At 38.0% G+C, this 19,551-nt stretch overlaps 1 protein-coding gene across 1 annotated transcript in view; it reads left to right on the top strand.

Annotated features, from left to right (window-relative positions):
• Window positions 1-19,551, top strand: part of LOC121861063 (guanine nucleotide exchange factor for Rab-3A-like) — a 111,632-nt gene that overhangs the window by 82,336 nt on the left and 9,745 nt on the right. Inside the window, exons 3-8 of the mRNA XM_042358635.1 lie at window positions 9,227-9,422; window positions 10,128-10,285; window positions 11,517-11,731; window positions 17,347-17,367; window positions 18,420-18,522; window positions 19,035-19,101. Coding sequence (XP_042214569.1) covers window positions 9,227-9,422; window positions 10,128-10,285; window positions 11,517-11,731; window positions 17,347-17,367; window positions 18,420-18,522; window positions 19,035-19,101 — 760 coding nt within the window. The remainder of the gene's footprint in view (window positions 1-9,226; window positions 9,423-10,127; window positions 10,286-11,516; window positions 11,732-17,346; window positions 17,368-18,419; window positions 18,523-19,034; window positions 19,102-19,551) is intronic.

Here is a 19,551-nt window from a genome sequence, read left to right as displayed (position 1 = left end):
TCGATTGTAAACATTGTCTCAGTCCCGGTAAGGAATTGTGTCGAGGTCTGGCTGGTGGGGTGACGGAGAGATGGTGATGGTGATGATGAACACTATACTACACGTTGTTGAAGCTATGACAGTTGGTAGTGTTGAATGGTGTAATGTCTCTCTCAGCCCGGAATAATATAACGACGATAAAAATAATGGACAATATGTAAATAAATACACATTCTCCATTTTGTATCTTTTTGCAAATACTCTTGAATATAAAGTTTTAAATTGACTCGTGTGTGTGTGTGTGTGTGTGTGTGTGTGTGTGTGTGTGTGTGTGTGTGTCGTGTGTGTGGTGTGTGTGTCGTGTGAGATGTGGTGTTGTAAATATGTGGGAACTGGGTTACATATGTGTTTTGTCATGTTGAGTTACAACTAAGGTATGTGGATATGCTGGGTGTATGTGGTGTGTCAGATATGTTGCAGGTACTTGACACGGGTTATATGACGTATTAAGTGTAGTGTCAGATATGCATATACCTGACACCAGACCTGTAGTGTCACATGTATTGTTCTAGTGTCAGACGTCACTTGATAAAACACTTCCTGCCACCATTAACAGTTTCACCCTCGTCTCTTTGTCTAAATGTCTTCGGATCACCTGAAGATTAACCACCCTAACACCACCTGAGGGGGAGGAGAGAGGGGGTAGGTTAGCGTTTGATTAGGTTAGGTTAGGATAGCGTTAGGTAAGGTTAGGATCGGATAGTTAGGTTAGGTTAGGTTTTGTTAGCGTTAGATTAAAGTTATGTTCAGGGTAGGTTAGCATTAGCGTGGTTAATCTTTAGGTTAATACAGATCGAGGAGGTGGGGTTAATCTTCAGGTGACTTTCATTCCAAATACCTTTCACTTTTTGTCAATACACCAAGCTGGGGAGGGGGAGGAGGTAGAATGACACGACAAAACATTGGAAATCATTCATACATCTCTCTGTTCAGTAATTAGTTTTTAGAAAGTATTGAAAGTATAACATCGGGAAACTTAGAGGACGGAAGAGAGAGTTGGAGGGGGGGGGTGGTAGTGACTGTCATGGGAGTGAATGATGTGTTGAGATACTCTTTGGTAGTGAGAATGTTGAAGGATGAATGTTGTATGTTAAGATAATGTTGTGTTAATATTGTGTTAAGATGATAATTATGTTAATATTTGTTTAGATGTTATTGTGTTAGGTTTAGGTAATATTTTGCATGTTAATAATGCGTTAGGTTTATATTATGTTAAATCAGGTTAAATAATAATTGAAGTGAATAAATATACCGTTGGTAATAACAAAAGGTAACTTAGTGTTAAAATAATTTGGTGTAAATAACAAAAAAGAGTAAAAAGATTGGATGATTAAATAAGATAAAATGATGTTAAATGACAAACAAAATAAAAAATAATAATGAAAGAATTTAATATTAGGAAGATAAATTGAAATAAAATTGTTCTTGTCTTGAGTAAAATCAGAAAGTAGAATAAAATAATGAGATAAAATTGTATTAATATCAAATAAGAAAAGAGAAAGTAAAGGAAAGTAGAATTTGATATTAGAAAAATGTATTGAAATAGAATTGTTTTACAGTGAAATATAAAAGTACAATTATATACAACGTTAAGATATATATAATTGGGTTTAGAGAGAAACAAATAAATAACAATATACAAAATGAATGATAAAGAGAGTAGATGTAAAATTAATAATAACCACTTATCAAATTGGAACAAAAATCATTAAAACATAAATAAATGGAATGATTAGGCATTGAAAGAACAGATCAAATTGTAAACAAATAAAAATACTGCCATAAAAACAAAAGAATAACGAAAAATTAATAAACGAAAGAAATAAAGCAATAAGAGAAATATAAGAATGAATTCGGAAACACACACACACACACACACACACACACACACAAGATACTTGAAGAAAATGTCTGCCAAAAAGTAACGTGGAAAATCATCGTACAAGTTATTATTTTTTTTGCATGTGGGTGTTCGTGCGTGTCGTGTTAGGTCCAGTTACTTCATTGATACTGGGTCGTGGTGTTACTTGGTGAAGGTAAGAGACGATGTGATGTTACTTATACGTGAGAGAGATATGCTACTGTTACTTGTAGAGACGTGGGAGTGTTACTGATAGTGGCGTGGGGATGTTACTTAAACAGTTTGGTAATATTTTCAGAGGAATATATTTTTTGAGAGCGAGCGAGAGAGACAGAGAGAGAGAGAGAAATTTCGAAGCGAGTGTCTGTTAGTCGCTCTAAATGAATCAATCGTCATAATTTGTCTTTATCTGTCTGTCTCTTGTCTTTATCTGTCTGTCTCTTGTCTGTCTGTCTGTCAGTTTTTTTATGAGGTTCAGTATTCTAGGTTCGAGAACTTTCACGGATCATGTGTGAGAAAGTGTAATGTGTTGAGACTTTTAATGTAGGCCACGCCCGCATACCGCCCGCACATGCCTCAATCATTTCACGCCCACGCCACAATTATTATTACATCTGTTCTACACTCACCGCAAGTCACCACAATCATCACATTCACCACATTCACCACTACACCACTGTCACTACAGACACCACAATACGTTCACATCGCACAACGCCATTATAAAAAAATAAAAAAAATAAATAAAAAATAATAATGGTAGTAGTAGTAATAATAATAATAGTGGTAGTAGTAATGATGATAATAATGGTGGTGGTAATAATAATAGTGGTAGTAGTAGTAGTAGTAGTAATAATAATAGTGGTGGACTGGTGGTAGTAATACTAATAATAGTAGTTGTGGTAGTAATAATAACGGTAGTAATAATAATAATGGTAATAATAATAATAATAATAATAATAGTGGTGATAATACTAACAGTGGTAACAATAATACGAGCAACACCAATCTCAGCCTGACCTACTAAGATAAGCTCAAACCTCAGGAATACACGACACTGCACGTAAGTATGAGTAGATGGCTTAGAGCTCTGTCTGCAGGCTTTTGGCTTTCATGGTCACTCTCTTACTCGTGTTGTGGCAGCTCTAACCCACACCTGTAGCTTTCTCTAGTGTGGTAGTCTTAGCCCACACCTGTAGCTTTCTCTAGTGTGGTAGTCTTAACCCACACCTGTAGCTTTCTCTAGTAGGGCTAATCTGCAGGTGATCCGACAAAACTCACCACCAGACTTGAAGAGTAGGTAAAGGTAATTAATGGCTAGGTAAATGAATGCGCAGACTGACCCGTGTAGTGTAGTATATGAATGAGTGGTGTGTGTGGGCGGGAGGGAGGGAGGTGTGCAGGGTAGGGTATCCCAGCGTAAATAGTAAGTAGCAAGCTGTCTAGTGAATGAGAGAGAGAGAGAGAGAGAGAGCAGCAGTACAGTTTGACCCAAATTTTTAATATATAATACAAGTGACGTTTACCTACTCTCCTATAAACGTTAGTTATGGTGTAATGGATATATGAGAATTGGATTTACATTTTAGTCACCCCAGTTTATTTCCCCTGATGATGAAACACCCTAACATTATTTAAGGGATGAAAAGGGTAGGTTAGGTTAGTGTTAGGGTGGTTAGGTTAGGTTAGTGTTAGGGTGGTTAATCATTTGGTGAAATAAGCTTGGGTGCAGATTCCTTAAGTGATCCAGCTTATCTTTAGCCTAACCTACTGAAAACAAAGAAGCTGTATCAAGCGTAGGTAGCATAGTATACGAGTACATGGGAAGGTCCAGACAGCTGCCATCACGGTGCAGTGGTCTTCAGGAGACTCGGTATGACGTACCAGGTGGAGGTGGTGTTATCTGTGAGGCAGTGACGTGGGTGTTGACGGCCGCACTCTCTCACCAGGTGATATGGAGAGACGAGGCTGGTGGTGGTGGTGGTGGTCAGGTGAGGTCTATCGCTGTGAATAATTTAATCTGTGTTTATATTTGGTTCAGTTTTGTCTTGCTCTCGTGCCTACCCCAGCCCTCTCCACCTGTTACACCGCCCACACACCTCCTCTGCCGCCCTGCCTCCTATCCATCCACCCACCTTGTCTACCCCACCCACACATCCTCCCTCCGCCCACCTCTATCCTACATACTGTTCACACACTCTCACATAGTTCTTGTACCACCTACCCATGACACGCACACCGCCCACTTGCTCATACATCACCCACCTACATACACCCTCTTGTACCGCCCACATCCTATACCAAAACTTACCATGTATTATCGCCCTCAACACACAGTGGGGGCAGAGTCGAGATATAACCTTATAAAATACGAGATCTTGACCATAGACCCCCAGCTGCTGTTGAGTAGTAACCTGATTAATACCAAGTGCTTCCTGATTATGAAAGATTAACTCAAAACTGAGGTGGTAGTAATGTGAACACCTACAGTATGGCCACAAGGTCCACTGGGTGCTGCTGGCTTGTCTTGCTAACCTCCACAAATCTTCCCATAGGTTCTCGGTGTCCCCATGCGATTATATATTTTGAAAGATTTTATAAAAAATTAACAAAATAAACTCTACAGACGCTTGCTTCTTGACGTTATTCCATAATTCCACAAATAAACACAACAGTGGTGCGTTGTGTCTGCTGGCCAGCGCGCGTCCGGGTTAACACTTTAGTATTAAGTGTTTCTCAACCTACACTTGTGACACTTCATGTTAACTCTTACCTTCCTGGAAGTCTTTGTGGAGCGTAGATTAGTAAATTCTGAGAGATTTATTCCGAGTCATAAGTACAGGTGTAGATAGAGCCACGGATACATAGTAATGAGTCATTTAACGTTAATTATTATGAGGGCCGATATGAATAACACAAAGAATAACATCTCACACGCCATCACAAATATCGTTGTATGAGTCACCATGCAAGTAATGTGAGTCGGGTGGTGTACAGGTGTGTCAGGGTGGGTGACGTGTCTCTAACCTCACGTCAGAGTTTTAAGGATAAATATTAATTATATATTCATTGGGTATTATTCTGACCTTGCATCGTTATATGTTTCTCAGAGTTATATTACTGGCGCTATGATTGGTGGTGTCAAGCATATACCCGGTTCAGCATGACACTGATTCACTACTATAATCACAACAGACTCCATTAAGCAGTAACTGAATAGGTGATTGTATTTTAAGCTTCGTCTACTACAGATACAATCAGTAGCTGGGAGCGCGCCACACATAAGGGTTCAGTGCAAGCTCCCAGCCTCTGATGGTACAGTACAGTACAGTATCTGTGGTCGTCACTCAGGGATAAGATAAACGAGGCTTAAAGTACCTGGATCACGTGAAATTTAGACATCGTAGGTTATATCACCTGATTAAAACATCCTATCACTACCTGGGGGGGTTAGGTTAGGTTTGGTTGTGTAATCATGAGGTGAAATAAGCTTGAGTGTGTGATCTTCACGTGATTCAAATACCTCCTGGTTATCTGCGAGGAGTCACCGTCATAAGAGTACAATGATCAGTTCTTGCAAGTAAACGTTCACTTGGGCTCAACATAATACCCTTTCGTGTTATGTAGGTAAAAGCCGCTTTTTTATGTACTATATTCCCATTTTAGGAAAAGTTGTTTTTATTAATGTGAAATAATTTTAACACAAGATTACGAATGTTTACTATTACTTATTTTAATGTATAGTATTAGGTTAGGAGACTAAGGTTATGTATTACCACACAAATTCCAGTTACCTTTAGTGTGTGTGGGAAGCGACTTGTGGGTCTGTCTACGTAACGACCTGTATCCTGTAGGTCTTCTGATATTTGTGTTGATGTGAATAATAATATTTGATCTGTATTGATAAGGTTAATGGGATTTCGATAATGAACATTGAATATCTAATAAGTGGTGTTATACTAGGGCAGTGAACCAGATCTGTGGTTAACCTTTTGTCATGCACAGTAGAACTATCACATAATGGGTGTAATTGTTTATCAACCACAACAAAAGGACGATAATTATCAGTGTGTGTGTGTTTTGCTGCTTCCATTGTACCATGTAATACCAACCTGCCCCCACACATCAAGAGGATCCCTGGTAGATATACGTAGTCTGTCAGCTGGCTCCAGGGTTGTGTTTTTCGACCACCGCCCACAGTCACTGGCCGGTAGTATGACGCTCTAATATCTGATAGGTTCCAAAAATACACTGATTTGGACTTTGATATGTTGTTGGTTTACGTGAGGGGTGGTGATTTATGTCAGCAATGTTAGGTAATATGAAGATAAAAGATTACTGCTGTGTGGATGAAGGTTACTTAAGAGTAGATAATATGGCCATCACTTCAGGGTCACATACACACTTTTATAGGGGTTAAGGCTACATAATGTGAGAGGTCATTGTTCCCTAACCTAATTGATCTAACATCCCTAACCTAGCTTCGACTAACCTCCCTAACCTAGCTTCGACTAACCTCCCTAACCTAGCTTCGACTAACCTCCCTAACCTAACTTCAACTAACCTCCCTAACCTAACTTCAACTAACCTCCCTAACCTAACTTCAACTAACCTCCATAACCTAACAGATCAAACCTAATCTAACTTCACCTAACATCCCTAACCTAACAGACCAAACCTAACCGAACTTTACCTAACTAACCTAACCAATCTAAAATAACTTAACCTAACCTGAACTAACATGACCTTCACACGAATGACCTAACATGTGTAACTGACGCCAAGAACATGCATATAATCTGCCTTTGTACTGTACTTAAAAACTATATCTGCAAAGTCACTTGTATTATTATTAGATCAAGGTCGTGTGTGTGTGTAACCGAGCAATATCAGGCTCAGGTCAGATTGTGTTGTACAAGTCACAGCCAAGATCTAGTGACAGCTTAACTACTGACGGATGACAGTTACCTCATTCTTGTAACTAGGATACAGATACGAAGATTAACCTGATGATTCAACACCCTAACCTAATATAATTTAGCTTAGTTTAACCTAATGTAATACAACCTAAGGTATAGTGTAACCCAAACTGACCTAATCTAATGCGGTATAACCTAACCCAATCTAAATTAATCTGCTCTCACCTTTCACCTCGCCCATCTCCAGGTAATGGAAGGGTGTCTAGTGTTGAACTCTAAACGTTTCTGCATTATGCACTGTATTATGAATTATACATGTTGCATAAAGGGAGAGGAATAGACCAATGTTAAATGTGTGTTTCCTGACAACACTGTATCTATGTTGATGAACTTATCGCATGTATACTATGGAGATATTTAGGCGATTAAGTTTTATGGTAATGGTCATGCAAGACTGTTTTGTTTGTACAATATACAGTACATTATACGTTACACACACAACCTGGCCTGGAAGATAAGAATATATATACAATGGATAATTCATAACATAAAGAAAATATATTTTAAAGAAAGATGTGGCTCCTTGTTGCTGTCAGCAGTATAAGGTGTTAACATATGCCACCCAATACTCCAAGATTATTCTCCTACCAAATATGCTTAAATGTGTACAGTCGCGGCCAGAATGTACTGTGATTGTCCTTAGCTGGTGAACGCTACTTCTCATTCTAAATTATATCAGTTTGTTAAGTGTTGGTAATGTATGCAGGTAATTTTATACTAACAGTAATTACTAACGCCATTTATGGAACACAAGGAACTGTACCTAGTGTGGCCGCTACCGCATTTGTTCGTCCTCAAGTTTTCAGCTGTAAAGTCAGGCGGCCATTTACAGCTGGTTGTACTTACCATTTATTGTAATCTTGAACATATCTAAGTGAGGAAAGATTAGTGTGTTGTGCACGAGTGATGAATGTTTATGAGGAATAACATACAGCTTGTGTCGAGCATGTGATGACAAGCATTTTGTACCAGTGTGACCGGTCACTTACCTCCCTCACATAGTTGTCATCAGTTGGTGTTACAGTACAGTTAGATATGTGTCTGGGAGAACAGTAGTGATGTGTTGGAGCAGCAGTAGTAGTAGTTTAATTTTACACCTGAAAAAGGTGAGACTTGTGGCGGCATATGGCAGCAACACTAATGACGGGAATCACAGCTGTGGGAGTGAAGCAAGTACAGTATTTACCGCGCTACTTGTGTTAACTATGAAAGTGAAGTTAAACTTAGGTTATTGACCTATATATATATATATATATATATATAGTGTGTGTATTACTTTTTGCAAACTACTGTACCCTGTATTTCTCATATGAAAATCGTAATAATAAAGATAATGAGTCTCGTAGAAGACATTTCTATCGGGGTAACGTGTTAAGTACCGTGGTGCAGGTTGGTCTGTGTTGAAGTACAGGTAGTTTTATCTACACCCAGTAGTAACTGATGATACCACCAGTCATCTTGTGATCATTGTGTACTAGGATTCAGGACGAAGGCTTTACACTAATATGTCCCGTACTTTTTTAATATTTCATTTGGCCAAAGGACTTTAATTACTCCATTATGGTAAGTTAAATAAAAATATTAAATGTGATACAGTACTCAGTGCAAATGTTTAACACCAAATGGTTGCACCCCATCTGGCAGGCACACAAGTAGACAGAGACCACCACATGTTAGCAGTATCACTACCCGGTAGGTGAATAGCGGGAACATTCCAGTGGTAGGAGCTCCGGGGGGAGGACAAAGGGTCAACACCTGGCACAACATTATTGTGGTAATCTGTGTGTGTAAGGTTCACCACCAGTGCCAGCGTGTACTGTATCTGTGATAGTGAACATTCCGGTGATTACCACTAATCCTTAGATAAGCACTTGGCAATACTGTACCTATTTATAGTATGCAGTATTAATGTTGACTTATAATGTTTGATTTCAGATGAGGATGTCACCTGATTTTAGTTAGGATGATTCAGAATGTGTTTTATTATAATTTTAATAGTTTATATATTTTTATTTTTTATTTACTTTTTTTGGGGGGTGGGGGTCTGTACTTAATATTAATAAGACCACTTACTCAATCTTCACATTTCACACAAGTCGGTAAAAATGGTCTTTCTCTAATAAGCAATTATTTTTTTTGCCAGATATACTGTAAGCAGAATGAGAACAGTACTGTACAGCACAGATAATTTTCCTTACAGTCAACCTCATACTTTTTTCTGTCTCCCACCTTCAGTGCCATGTCGTATAGTACAAATACTGTACTGTTTTTTTTCCTGCAATACAGTACTAATAAGGAGGTACAGTAACATCCTGAGTGTCTTCAAATTATTTTATTTGCCTTGCAGGAAGCCCACAGTATGGTCCACAATGCCAACCAGCGTGCAGCCAGTGCAGAGAGGTCACTTCGGGAGGCTGAGATGCAGGTGGAGGTGCTACAGGCGGAGGTAACTGCCCTTAAAGCCCTGGTCATCACCTCCACGCCAGCAGCACCCAACCCTCACCTCCACCCTCAGCTCATCACCAAGAGTGTGGCAGAGACAGGTGAAGGAAACAAACTTTGTTATGTATGTTAAGTGATGAGTTATAATACTAAACTAGGCTACAGGGAAATCTTTAGAATACCTTAACTAAAAACAAAGTACAGTACAGTACTTGCCTCACTATCAGTACACTTGGAAAGTTTTTTATACAGTAGCTATGAAGGCTGTTATTTGCAATGGGTTATTTGTATTATAATAAAATTGTGCAGTACGGTACACTACTGTACTGTAATTGTTTGAAACAAGAAGATGACATACAGTACCATGTTTAGGACAAGGAGATTTCTTGCATTAGTATATTGGTTAAAAGTCAGTACTGTATGGTACAGGTGTTAGAACCCTGAAATACTCTGTTGATAAACCTAGATGATGGGTGTTAGGATTTAGTAATATTTTTTATTCTTTATTTTTACGTATGTATATCGCCACCATTGTTTTAGTTGTGGTTAGATGACAAATATCTGACTTGTTAAAACTTGTCTGAATGAGTGTAGGTTCGTCACTGGTACCTTTGATGCAGCTGAGTGAGGAATCAGGTAATCTCACGGCATGTCACCTTTGATAGAGTCGTAGATTGGTTGTTAGTTGAGTTCGTCACAGCTGTCCTGGATTGTACTTGTAATTATCTTAGCTTGTAATTTAAGCAAGACACACCTTCAAATAATACAGTATTGCATGTATAACTAAACTAAAACAAAAATTCCAGGGAAAAAAATATTCCAAAGGGGTCATCGTAAATCACCATCAGATTTTGACCTAAAATACGGCCGAGACACGACACCTCCAAGTTCTCCACTGAAGGAAAGCCGAATAAATGATGCAGCGGCTCTATCACAGTTCCCACTGGACCCTGAGTGTTGGGAGGTGAGTCTGTCTTAATGTTTCAGTATTCTTTCTGGATTGTTTTATTAAACAGAACATACACTCACAAAACCATAACCTCGCCCTATTAACTGCTTTAAAAATCTGCTGTCACATAGTATTACATTACCATGCTTCAGTGGTTGGAAGGGTAAATTAATGAGAAGGAATATAGCAGTACAGTAATTTACCTGAAAGTTGAGTGGCTCAGTTATAGCAGAAATGGAAAAATCAAAATGGCATGGTTTATAGTTTTAGTATAGATTACGTGGTGCCACATCTCATAAAATATGCCAGTCACTGTACTTGTTATAAATGGAGGCAACTTTACATGTTTATAAAAGACAATTTAATCAAGGCTACACCATGAAAAAGGAATCTCTAGCCTTTTAGAACAAATCAGTCGAACACCAATGATCCATATTTAAATTATTTGGCCACAAGTTTAGGAAAATATGGATACGGTAGTCATCCAGCAGCCTCCTGTTGGAATACTGAACACATACTGAATTTCAATCAAGACCAATATTAGAAAGGTAGTTTAGGTGCAGTAACAAGCTTTAACAAGTTTCTGCTGATAATCTTAGCTCAAAATAGTTCCTCTCCTCATACAGTGTAATTCTTGCAGTAAGTCAGAATAATCGTGTGTTTGTTGGTGTGTGTAAGGAAGGCTCCATATGAGACTCAAGAAAATACAGCAAAAATTAGTCTTCTTTTCAGTAATTATTCCATTCTTATGTTAGATGGATTTACTAATTTTACTGTTTAGCCTTATGTTTTATTTATTATTTTGGGGACATTAGCTTTTATCTTAATCTTATCTTTCACATGAAACAGTACATGCAATATACTTGGAAATTTATCTTCATTTTGTAAATACGGTAAATTCATTAAAGTATCTCTGAAATTCACAGTTTTTTGTATTGGCATTTAGCTGAAAATTCCAAGACATGTCTGTCATGGTTTTTAATTTCTAGGTTCCTACTTACAAATATTCTGTATGGATATTGTAGTGCTCAAAGTAGGCTGCCCTTGTTACATCAAGAAATATTTCATTTCAACATCCTAGCCGTACACTGATATACTGTAGTGTGTTCTTTTAATTCTTGCATTTCAAATTAGGTCTTGATGTAATAGATAGTTCCAGTTCTTGTTAAAACTCAGTACTGTAGTTACGGCTCATATTAGACATCTAAGTAATATCACTTTTTTCTTCTCTTCTTTCTTCTTGTAGGTGGATCCAGTTGTACATAAAGAGTTTATAGCTTGGAAACAGAATCCAACGTTAGACCGGTCAGATACCTTTATGCAGCGTATATATGAGGAAGACATAGACCTGTGTCTGGCGTTTCCTAACTCCATGCTGGCACACCGTGTCCAGAGGGCCATAGAGGATAATGCTGTGTATATTGAGGAAGTCAACCCACGACAAAAGAGTAGTTGCCCGAGGTGAGTGTGAAGCTTCTCAATGGCCTCATTTGATTTTTTATTTTACTTTTAAATGTTTATTACAATTACAGAAAATTATCAAAACTAATGAGATCTACTGGGTACATAATTTCTATATACTGTACTGGACATTTATTTATTAATAGGTAAAGCCTGTAAATGGTGTACTGCAAAAGTCAAGCTTTAGGTGACATTAGTACAGGGGGTTGTTATTTGTGGTAGTAAGATTGTTTCTTTGTCTCTTATCTTACACAAGATGAGATTTCAATTATTCATAAGAAACCCAAGTTGTAGTACTGTACTGTACTACCGTATACAGTGCTTGAGAAGTTGTATTGAAATTAGGTTATGTACCAGGTATACATAAAATAACTATTTTTTTAATTCTGTATGAATAATTTCCTGAAGGAGACTAAGAGACATAGATTTACGTACAGTTTAGGTTTACTTTATAGTATTTGATAAAGGAATACAGTGACCCCTCGGTTAACGAACTCAATCCGTTCTAGAAGGTCGTTCGTTAACCGAAAAGTTCGTTAACCGAAACCATTGTTTCAATGGGTTTTTGGGTAATTGGTTCCAGCTCACCGAAAATTTCCTAAATTCAACAAAAATGGTAGAAAAGTTCACTTACTTTGAGGTGTGTTTGTAGAAGGCTCCTGGATGATGATGATGGGATTTTGAATGGGGGTGGAGGAGAAGGAAGAAGAGAAGGCATTGGGGTGGAAGAGAAGTCACCCCATGGTGCCATTTCATCCATAAAATTTTAGCTCTCTTGGTGTAATTCAAGATTATTTTCTTTAAATCAACACTGCACTGCATTATATATTGTCAATATGTAAAATGTATTTCAAAATGACCAATAATTTGCTTGGAAACACAGAAAAAAAGTGTTTAGCTGAAGAGAGTCTCAAGCAAGATGTTACCTCCAGTGAAAACAGAGAGAGACTAACGCCTGTTTGCTGTGTTAAGAGGCTGGATGCCGCGCATTAAACTAGTCACTTTACCTTCAATTATGTTCAATAATCGTTAAAATGACAAAAAAATTGAATATTAAACTTTTAAAATTATTGAATAGTATAAACTTCTTGATATTTACTAAAATAGTAAGGAATTTAAGCCCTAGAACCGATTAATGTATTGGCGGACTGATACTAAAAGCTGGTTGCCCAGTGCAAGCGAAAACATGTCGGTCGTTAAGAAATTCGTTAACCGAATTTTTGTTCGTTAACCGAATTGAAGATCCTTATGGAAGGCAGTTCGTTAACCGAAATTTCGTTAACCGAGGCGTTCGTTAAACGAGGGGTCACTGTAATTTTCACCGGAACGGGTCACATTAAATCACTTCATTCTGTGAAGACAGAAAATTAGTATTTTTTCAGTGAGGGTAATAAGGTAGGTGATGAAATAGTAGGGGGAGTGGTGTTGCATAAATAATCTTCCTGTTAATGCTGCCTGAAGCTGGAGTTATTTATTACAAAAGAAGCTTGATACAAGATGTGCACCATTTGTAAAAAATCTTCATATTTATATTTCTTTGTGTTCTATATCATGGCTTTAGTGAGAGTGTGTGTGAGTGCATGCATACGTGTACAGGTATGTGTATTTTTTTTTTACGGGGATTAGCCCACCTGGGCACAGATCACTGACCCACATTGGGGCCTGGGGGGCAAAAATTTATAATAAAAAATACAAAATTGGAAACCAAATAATAATGATAGTAATAATAATATACAGTAACAACACTGTACTGTAATAATAATAATAATAATAAAGAACCATGAAGAAATACAAAAAAAAAATCAAAATCAAAAGCGAGAAACAATATACGTAGTGTACGGGGTATGTTGTTTTGTCAATAGTAAGAGAAACAATTGAGACCCTGCAATTGTGTGTAAATGAGGCAGAAAGACAGATCAGCAACCTGGGACTTGGTCACAATATTCGTGATGCCATATGGCAGCAGGGTCTACCATTAGACAATACATTATTCTTACAATATCTTCCCAGGCAGTAGTACCTCCCAGTTTGATAGCTGCCTACTACCTATTGGTATGTGTGTGTGTGTGTGTTTTCAGTTGGTAGACCATTTGCCTCACAAGTGAAAGGTCACAAGTTAGATTTCCAACTGTTGTGGAGGATTAGGTTTCCTCCTTGTACAGTTGCCAGCAAAAGTTCTCCCACAGCCCTGTGTAGCAAGTTTGTGGGAGGACTTTTACTGGCAACTGTACATGTGCCCTTGTGCACACAGTGATAAACAAGTACGTACTGTACAGGTACCACATTAGGTGCACTTGCTGGTGGTGGAACAACCAATCAGTAGACTTGCATCTTGCCAAAGTGGTGGAATAACCCAATAACTGATGAATCCTAAGCATTAGGAGAATAATACCAGTCTTGCCACTCTATACCATAACATATTGGTAGTCCTGGAAATTTTTTAAATGTGACAAAGTTCCAAATTCTCTCATGCCTAGTCTCCTTTGACAAAATATTTATGTACAGTTACATCCATTTCTAGTCTTAATTTCCATGCTCTGGTGACACAGCTGCACTACACTCCATGTGCAGTGAAAATTCCTGGCCACAAGCTGGCTCCCCTACTGCTGCCACTTGATGGTGGCTTGCCATAGGCTGAGACTTCAAGCACACTTGTCACTTTCTGTTTAACACTAAATCAAGGTGTTAGAGGGTCCACCAAGTGTAGATATAAACCTTTGCCTTTGAATGTCACAAATGATTCCCAACCCCATGGAGGAGACCAGCACAGATTAAGACTAAAGCTCTTCCCAATTTTTTTTTTAATTAAACTGGTTTATGTGTTGAGAAACAGATGAATAGCACTACTGTGGTGTTGCCTCTTATAAATTATTGACTTAATGAAGCTGTACAGTCAGCAAAAAAAGTACCTACACCCCCATGGTCTGTTGGAACTGAAAATGTGTTGATGTATTGGATAGATTGGCACCTTTGACTACAAAATCCATCCTCATACAATGTTTTTTGATGAAAGTTTGTCAAATAATGTTTTGAATGACATAAACCATACATGTGCAATGTACAGGTATTACTTTAGTTATAAATAAATATTGATGTATTTGTGCAATATGGTAGGAGGATTGTTGTAAACCACAACTTTTTACTTTTTTATCCTCTTCGCCACTGATCGGCTTGTTAACCGCTTGGGCGATCGGTCACGTCTCTGATTACTTTTCCTTTTCATTTATCTTCTTCACCAAAAGATCGGCTCGTTAGCCGCCCGGACGATCGGTCACGTCTCTGTCACACACTGTTGGCAAATACTGGGCATGCACCGGCTCCTGAATGTACCTGAACCCGCTCCAGTGTTGGTCAAGTCTTGTCTTGAAAGAGCTCACACTCAGTGCCGTCACAACACTTTCTGGTAGATTGTTCCAAGAGTTTACAACCCTCACTCCGAAAAAGTTTGCCCTCACGGTTTTCTGGACTAGCGGCTTCTTCAATCTTGAGCTGTGACCCCTTGTGGGGCGAGCGTCCGCCAGCTCCAAGTAAGGACACTCAACTGAGTAGTGCCCCCTGAGATGCTTATACACCTCAACTAGTTCCCCCCTTGCCCGTCTGTAGTATAAGCTAGGCAAGTTCAGGCGCTCCAATCTCTCAGGGTAGCTGAGGTGCCGAAGTGCAGGCACCAGTCTGGTGGCCCTCCTTTGAACATTTTCAACCAACTGACAGTCCCTAGCATATCTCGGGGACCAGATGGGGTGACAGTACTCCAGATGGGGAAGCACTTGACTCCTGAAGATCGTTACGAGGGACGGACCGTCTAGATATCTGAACGACCTTCTTATAAGACCCAATAATTTATTTGCCTGATTTACCTTCTTCTCGCAATGGCCCGAGAACTTCAGCTCATTGTCAACATACACACCTAGGTCCTTCTCACACACAGTCTCAACTAGTGCAGTTTCTTCATCCCATTGGGACATATGATACGCCTCCTTACCGTTGGTACGCCCCAGGTGCATCCTCTTACACTTCGTGACATTGAATCTCAGCAGCCATTTCTTCGACCATTCCTGGATCCCAGAGGTCCTTCTGCATGTCTTCACAGTCCGCTTGGTTCTTAATTTCCCGAAATAACTTGGTGTCATCGGCAAACATTTGTATGGAGGAGTGTACAACGTCAGGCATGTCATTTATGAAACAAGATGAGTTGCCTTTCATAAATACAGTACTGTACTGTATCATGTTTGGGAGAAAATCAAGAGAAAGTAAATTCATTGACTAAAATACAATGTGAATACAGTTTGTATGGTTTGTTTATACTGTATTTTGTTTACAGTACGGTCTCTCATCGACTTAAGACATATTCGACTTACGACGGCCATGGTCGTATAAAATATTTTTCACATTACGTATTTTCGAGTCCCGGCGTTAGTGATCGCGCTGTGTACTGACAAAATTTTCCTTTGTAATTCCTTTTAAATGGCTGGCAAGCGTAAAAGTGAGAGTTCTCGTGGTGCTGAGATGAAAAAGAGACACCCATTTTAGAATTTCTATGTATTATTTTTGCCTTTTCGACTTACAACCTGGTCGTCGAGACGGAACCCCGTCGCAAGTCGAGGAGAGACTGTATAGTGTTATTAAATCATTAATTATATTTATATTTTAGGAAAAATACTTGTTATTAGGATATAATTACAGTATTTTGTTTGAGGGAAATAAAAAAAAAATGCATAGGTATTCTCCGTTATTAAAAGAACGACCGTGGAGCAATATTGGTAGTCTAATACAGTATTGGGTACAGAATAGATATGGAATTTTCATGATATGCAGTTATAGTAACACTGCCATGCAAGAGGGGCGGACTAATACATGCCAACTATAACCACAGAACTGTTTTAAGCCCTTGTCCGGTGTTTTAGTTTGTTATGTATGTTTTTTGTTGTTTTTTCTTCTTTTTTGTACTGTACAAATAATCCATACCAGATTATAGAGAAATATAGTTCTGGGACCAATCATACCAGACTAGAGAGAGGCTAGTGAGTAGGAGGAGCATTGCCTGTGTACCAATGGAAAGTGTGAAATAATCCCCACTGCTGTAAGACTTAGATTCTAAATACTGGGGTATTGTCAAAATTCTCAGCACTGCGAATGGATGAAATAAAGTTTGGTCATAGAGATTGTGGGTTCAAGAGAGTAAATGTGTAAGGAAGATTTTTAATATGGTGTTTACCTTGAATATTTGTGTTGTTGACCATTTCTGCCAACAACATTTGTACTGGAAGTTACTAAAAAATATTTGTGAGCTGTTCACCAGTTCTTATGTAGCTCTGCAGAGAAGAATGTGAGGAAATGGCAGGTTCCTACTGACAAAATGCACAGGTAGCCATGTATGAATATTAGGGCACCTGAGTAATCATGGAAGGTGAGAAAGAAATACCAGCTGGTGCCACGAACTGCATAAAATCTAGATGTAAACTTTTATCTGTGCAAAGTCTAAGTGTTTACTTTATACTGTATAGTCATCTCTATAATACCTTGTAACCTTAAATTAGCTTTTGTTTTGAGATTTATTATAAAATGATAAACTACCACAATCCTTATTGAGATCCTGTGTATGGTCTCTTTTTCAGAGTTGACCCAGATGAAACCAGGTTACTATTAGTTCCATCTTGTTGTTTAGCTTGTTAACCAGCTATGCATTCTCCCAACCCTCCCTTCTGCTCTGAATGTTGTATGACCAGTGGATTGCACTAACGACATGACAGTCCTATTATCCCAGCAGTTGTCAAATAAACAATAGCATTTTGATTGTACGAAGCCAAAATATTACTGTAATGTGTTTGGTTGTTTTATAAAACGTGTATGTGTGGTTTTGTTGTGTTTATCGAATGGTTTAAGATTCTTGCCTTCCTGTGAATTTTATTATGCATTGTACAGTGCCCATCTCCATATTCCAGTAAGGAATGTATTTTAAAAATTTATAGATCCTTCATGCATGAAGTTTGCATTTGCAAGAAAACCCATTGTTTGATGCCTTTCATAAAGCCTTGCATATTCATTACGAGTAGCAGAATTAATAATGTGCCTGTGTATAAGTACAGTACAGTATTGTGCTCCCGTAGGTCATAAGCTTGGTACTGTTGAATGATATATTTAGTATATGTACTATTATGTGATATGTCATCAAAAGTAATTGAAGCTTATGATAGGTTTCTTACATATCTGAAAAAGTGTTGTATTTTTAGGTAAATTATCCCAGCAAAGTTCCATGGCAAATGATTTGAGACTTGTTGAGTTTAACAAGGAATTTCATAAAGATTAGAATAAAATATTGTATTCCTTACACATTCCTACAGTACTTAATAAACAAGGTATGACTGGGAATGATTAGTTCAGTGGTGGTATTTGAATCCCACCCCAAAAAATAAGGGTTTGCCAGCAGCTAGACAGGGTTAGTGGTACAGTATGTACCTTACTTGGTGTGATGGACTTAGAGCTGGTCACTCTGTCATGTCAGAAGGTATAAAGGCTAATCTGACTAATAGCTGTGAATTCCCACACTGCAGATCAGATATTTTGTAATTATTAATATCTGTCAGGATTATCTTACTAGAATTCAAAATTTATTATTTTTTTTTCTTCAAAATATTAAAGTACATATATTGTTTGAGTTTTTAATGTGGATTATTTTATAATTACACAGGAAATGTGTGCTGTTGGATGTTCCTCGCTTCTGCAAGTATCGTTTCCGACTTGGAGAGAGCGATGACAACTGGTACTATATCTCACAGCTGGCCAGAAATAGGGTAAGAGAGCAAAGGCAATAATCTAAATGAGCTGCTTGTAAGGTTACTGGAAGGCATTCCATTGGTCATATGATTGTAGTTGTTTTTGTAGACCTGCAGGAATGGTGCTGGAGTGCAGATAAGTTTTTTATACAAAATATTGTATGTGTCTAACATCTCAAAATTTAGTAATGTTTGTGTTCTGATACACTGATAGTTCTTTTAGTAGAGGATCATTAAGAACACTTTATTATGAAAGAAACAAAAGTGCCTTAAATTTCATCATCCAGAGTAATTACTTTAAGAAAATGATAAATTTTAAAGACTTAATCATTAACTGGCTAACAACTGAAATATCCCCAAGCCCTACCCACTGAGGCAACAGCCAGTCAAGGCACTTCAGAGTGACACACTTTTGTACTCAAACCACTCGGTAAAATCATGCTATTACAGTACATGAATAATTGTTGGGGTTACATGTTGTCCTCTAATGTATATGGTCAGGAATATTGACACAGAAAATTCTGTTTCAGATTATTGCCATCTGTGACTTTCTCAACTACTTAAGATATATTAAACTTGGTCTAGTCAAGAGTTCAAGTAAGTGTAATTTTCTTTATTATGTTAAATACACAGTACTGATAAGGTTAAATAGCTGTCTTCATTCTAGGTGTTTGTTTTTTTGCTGTTATCCGGTGAGTCTCGTCTAGGAACACCATGTTGAATTGTTATGTACAGTATTGTACTGTACCGTGATTTCAGGCAATCTTCCTGATCACTTAAAGTAATAGTACCCAAAATAAGTCATTTTACAGTTATACACTTTTCTGTTCTTGTCTTTGTGTGATGTTCTTGCTCCCTTACCAGATGATGTTATGATACCATTCAAACAGTTCTCTCACACACATGGTTATGCTAACTTAAGTGAGGTAATGTGTGACCTTTTTCATTAGTACAATAATTAAAATATTAATAATGCCTATAATTAATTGATACACTCACATGTATTCCGACTTTGGGAACAATTTTCCGAGGGGCACATTATCCAGA

The sequence above is a fragment of the Homarus americanus genome, unplaced genomic scaffold, assembly GCF_018991925.1.
Source record: "Homarus americanus isolate GMGI-L3 unplaced genomic scaffold, GMGI_Hamer_2.0 scaffold8240, whole genome shotgun sequence".
Taxonomy (NCBI): domain Eukaryota; kingdom Metazoa; phylum Arthropoda; class Malacostraca; order Decapoda; family Nephropidae; genus Homarus; species Homarus americanus.
This window is presented reverse-complemented; position numbering and strand designations above follow the sequence as displayed.